This window comes from Octopus bimaculoides, chromosome 4 (assembly GCF_001194135.2).
Source record: "Octopus bimaculoides isolate UCB-OBI-ISO-001 chromosome 4, ASM119413v2, whole genome shotgun sequence".
Lineage (NCBI taxonomy): Eukaryota > Metazoa > Mollusca > Cephalopoda > Octopoda > Octopodidae > Octopus > Octopus bimaculoides.
Genome location: NC_068984.1, coordinates 141794119 through 141798977, shown reverse-complemented (window position 1 = coordinate 141798977; position 4859 = coordinate 141794119). Strand labels below are relative to the sequence as shown.

Genomic DNA, 4859 nt, shown 5'->3' with positions numbered 1-4859 from the left:
TGTGACTACTCGTGAGCAAAATTTGGAGGATTTTCGAGAAGTAACTTTTAAAGCTACATACGAACACTAAAAAGGGATATGGTACCCTGTATTATTGCAAAACTTAAACGAAAACCATCGACATTGTTACAGTAACCCAAACTGTAAATACCAAACATTAAAGTTGTATGTGATGGGGGGGGGGCAATCGCTGGCAGAACCGCAACGGCATCAGGCAAAATTCCCTGTGGCAATTGTTCAGGTTGTCTACGTTCAAAACTTGCTGAGGCTTACTTTTCCTTGTGGAACTGGTACGAATATGTATCAATACTAATCAAACAGCGAAGACGATCTAATCGTAATTCTAAAACGTCATTATGACATCTTTTCTCCGAAACTTTAACTTGCCAGAGAAATTACTAGAAATTTTGGTAAAGAAAATATTCCGGCTTCTACAAAACAGACTCTGCAAGCAAATCTATAGCATAATCAAGAACCTATCTTTCAGATATCGAATGCAAAAAAGATCGATTTTACTTACTTCGAAGAGATCCACTGCCGATACCTAATAACATTCGGCCAACTAACATCAAAGGATACATAGCGACCGCCCGCCGTATATTGGAAATGACTGAAAGGGTGAAGAGACCAGCTCCAGCAACAATTGAAGAGGAAAACAGTAGGGAACACACTGCAAAGAAACAGAAGTATGTTAGGATAACACAGGATCTAGATGATCCTTTTAGTTTTTAAGAGATGTGTTCTGTAAATTACATCCATCTTACACTGGCCGGACTCGCTGTAACAGTTCTAACTTAGAAGAAATACAAAGGAAAAATGACAAACGAAAGTAGAAAAAACAATGTTGTTCACTTACTGCTGTGACCGAATTTGTCAGTGAGAAATCCAGAGAAGATCACAATACAAGCATTTCTAAGGGAGATAAAGAAAAAAAAATTACCTTATCAAGAATAGTTTCATGTTTAATACTGCTTGTTAACGGTTTAAAGGAAATGGCAGGTGAGGAGACTGAAAGCCCCATTTGTGCAGGCAGCACCTTTCAGAGAAAAAGGCTGAATAAAGATTGAAGCCTGGCCAGCAGAGAGGGATTATTGGGTAGGAGACGAGAGATTTGGGAACCGGAGGGGAATAAAGATGGGGGATTTGTGTTAGCAAGAGGTATAAGTATTAGATGTCGATGCGGTTGGCGCCGGAGAACTGCGTTGGCTCATACGACCTCGAACAACTAATTGTTCATCTTCGTCAGTAGAACTGGCGTCACTGGTATTTACTTCCACTGGTATTTGCTACATAATTTTTATCCAAAGCATCTGAGTATTCACTCTCTGACTCTAAGATATCATCTTCCGATGGTTCAATTTCCGCAAGTTCATAAAGAAAACATTATACAATGAAGAGACAGTCAAATAATAAATAACATCCCCTCAAAGCTTTCATAGCAAACCAATCTGAGCATTTTGTATTGCTACGAGATAACGCCTATCACGTCATTGTAGTCTAATTACATGTATTATGTACCTAAAGATCAACACACAAAATATTTCAGCTTTCTGATTTGAGAAAAGTAATAAAACCCTTTTGGCAAATAGAAGCAGATCATATCGATATCCTGTGGCAGGTAGCGTTAATTTCTACCGACAACTTGTTTGTTTGGGGTGGTGTTTGTAACTTAGCGGTATGGGAAGATTTTCCTTCTGTAAGTGGTTCTAATATTCTATGCAAGATCTTTCCAGATCAAGTGTTTGGGTACATAACAATGGAGTGAATCACCAGTTTCCTGCAATATCCCCATAATGTGTAATTGCTCTCACTTTAAGTTAATAGTTTACAAGTTGGAGTTCAAATTGCAAGGTGGTAGAAGGAAATTGAAAGCAGGAATGAAGATTTGTTTTTCAGACGGCTGACAGGCAAACGGGGAAGAGTGAATGACAAAATGGAAGTCGATTTTTAAAATAGGTTAGTTTTATGCGCCAACAATATTTTGATAACAATTGAGAACAAAAAATCATTTTGTAATTCGTGCTTTACATGGACGCTACGATAAAAATGTCTGAAACAACGATAATTGCACAAAAATCTTGTCAAGCAAGTGACATGCAGAAGGGTGGATTAAAACCGAAATTGAAAAAAAAACACTTAAAGATAGGTATTACATTATAAGCATTAATTTAAGAAAATGCTCATCAATGAGATTCGGGCCACAAATGACAAGGTCACCAATTACGCCACAGACCAAATATTTTCTCATATCACTCATGTCAGTTCTTATCGCTTGCATTAATCTATTACCCGTTAACGGATTTATTTAAATTTGTTTTTAAAATGTTTTTGCATTTAAAATAATTTGAGAGAAATTATTAAAATATGACAGCCATTCTATAAATAAGATATCAATAAATTCGTATCGAACTGAAGGTGACGAGCTGAGAGAATCGTTAGCACGCCGGACAAATTGCTGAGCGGCATTTCGTCCGCCTTTACATTCCGAGTTCAAATTCCAGCATTTCTGGGTTGATAAAATAAGTACCAGTTGAGCACTAGGGGGTCGTTGTAATCGATTTACCCCCTTCCCTCCTAAACTGCTGGCGTTGTGCCAATATATGAAACTAATAAATTTAGTATCGAACTAGATGCAGTAATCTACTTGACTATCGCAGGTGTTACGTTCCAAACCGCGCCGCGATAGGTGAAAATCCGTGAAGTAGAAACAGTACTGTACTATATATATATGTTTGTATATTTATTTTATTATAAATGCAAAACACCACCACGGATGAATCGACGTAAGCTTAAATAATAAACCGCGATAAGTGAACCGCAATATGACAAGGGATTAATGTACTCGGGTCAATAAGGTAGAGTAAAGATCCTTGGAGGACCAACCGCACTATAAACCCAATTCAACGACAAACTTGTAAAATAATTTCTAAAAAACAATACTTACGACCAAGAAAATGATGTATATAACTGGTTGTAACGATCGGCTCCGAGACTTAAGCATTCTTCACAACATTTGTGATCTTGGCTAGGATTGGTGCAGTTTGACTTCGTTGACAAAGGAGAGAAAAAGAGAATGACGAAGATAAATTCTACACATTTGGCATTCGTTTTGTTTATTCTGAAATTTGTGAGCGAGAAACGTTAATTATCTTAATCGACCAACGTCTTATATTTCTGCATGAAACTAACTTTTACTCTACAAGACCTTTACGCAATTTAATAAAATGGCCAGAACGGAATTTAAAACCTTTTTTGACACCTATGATCCAAATATGACCATCTTGCCATCTGCTTCTAAATTGTGACTTAGATGATTTTATCCAATTTCCTTTCATTTTAAGATTAGGTTTTGGGGGTAATTTTAGCTGTTATTTTCAACAGAGCAAGCGATTTCCTAAAGGTTCCTTCATAGCTCAGTTAGCAGAAATTGCATTACAAACAAGAGCACTTAGAAAGCGCAAACTTCCGTTAAGGCAACACCATTGTTCTCAACGATTAGCCGGAGATGATTTTTTTTTAATGAGAATATCTGAAATAAACTCGGATGCTCTCACAAACGAGGATACTTAAAATGAACACGACTACTCAAAAGTAAAAGAAAAAAAACAGGAAAAATGATCCAGAATCTTTGTCCAGTTCCAGATCGATCCCAAAATTTAATCAGTTCGTGCCAGTCAAGTGGCCAAACATCCTTGAAAGTTTCATCCGAATCCATCCAACGATTCTTGAGATATCTTGTACATAGACAAACAAACAACTGAAAACAATATCTCCACCTTCGCTAAGGGCGAGGTAATAAAGACCGAATCTAAAACCCAGTATTCGGTGAACGGGACAGTTGCTTCGAACTTGCTGCAGAATATAATCTGTATTTCTGGTGGGGAGGAACAATAGGAATGTGACCTGTGTGCCAATGGGGTGGCAGCCTGAAAAAAGATTTGGGAACTGATTTACAATGTTTTAAGCGGTTTTAAAGAACACTGTTTACGTTTCAATAAGCTGCAAATTTCATTTCCCATCTCTAAATAGGAGAGAGTGAGTTAGCGAAGGTAGGTAACTCACTAAGAATTACATTTGTGATCCGAGTTCGATTTCTGTTCGTCACTGAAACGATATCGCGAAGCCAGTTATTTTACGAATATCACACAACCTCGGATCAATAAAATTGATCATATAATACAAAACCTCTCATCTCCGTAAAAGGCCAAATATATTTCTTTATTGCCCACAGGGGGCTAATGCTAGAGGGGACAAACAAGGACAGACAAAGGGATTAAGTCGATTACATCGATTCCAGTGCGTAACTGGTACTTATTTAATCGACCCGAAAGGATGAAAGGCAAAGTTGACCTCGGCGGAATTTGAACTCAGAACGTATCGGCAGACAAAATACCGCTAAGCATTTCGCCCGACGTCCTAAAAGTCCTGCAAACTCGCCGCCCAAAAGGCCAAATATATTGGATGAATTAATTATCGATCTATAACGTCTGAAAATATTATGGAGGAGGTACGAATGTTTAAAATTTGTCGTGTAATCGAAGGTTTTTGTAATTAAAAAAAACTAATGAAAACCATTTTATTAATGAAACTTATTACTGTATCTTACAAGAATAAAAGTGACATACAATAACCACATTGCTTGTGGGATTCCTCGTCAATCAACCCCACTCTTCCATTAATGCCAAATGTGACAATAACATGTGACCAACACCACAGAAAATCTAACGGTAATTCTTTTTATATTTTTAACAAATCGAATTTCATAAACTAGTTTATAAAAATGGAATTAAACTTCGGAAACGCAGCTCACAGACTAGATTTAATTATCTTAATGTAGTTTTCTTTTTTTTTTTTTTTTT

The 4859-nt window shown here is 36.9% G+C and overlaps 1 protein-coding gene across 1 annotated transcript in view; it reads right to left on the bottom strand.

The window, feature by feature from the left end:
- Nucleotides 1–4859, bottom strand: part of LOC106872025 (major facilitator superfamily domain-containing protein 1) — a 30529-nt gene that overhangs the window by 12346 nt on the left and 13324 nt on the right. Inside the window, exons 4-6 of the mRNA XM_014918850.2 lie at nucleotides 2945–3045; nucleotides 857–912; nucleotides 521–670 (exon numbers count right to left, since the gene is read on the bottom strand). Of these exons, the coding sequence (XP_014774336.1) occupies nucleotides 521–670; nucleotides 857–912; nucleotides 2945–3045 (307 nt within the window). The remainder of the gene's footprint in view (nucleotides 1–520; nucleotides 671–856; nucleotides 913–2944; nucleotides 3046–4859) is intronic.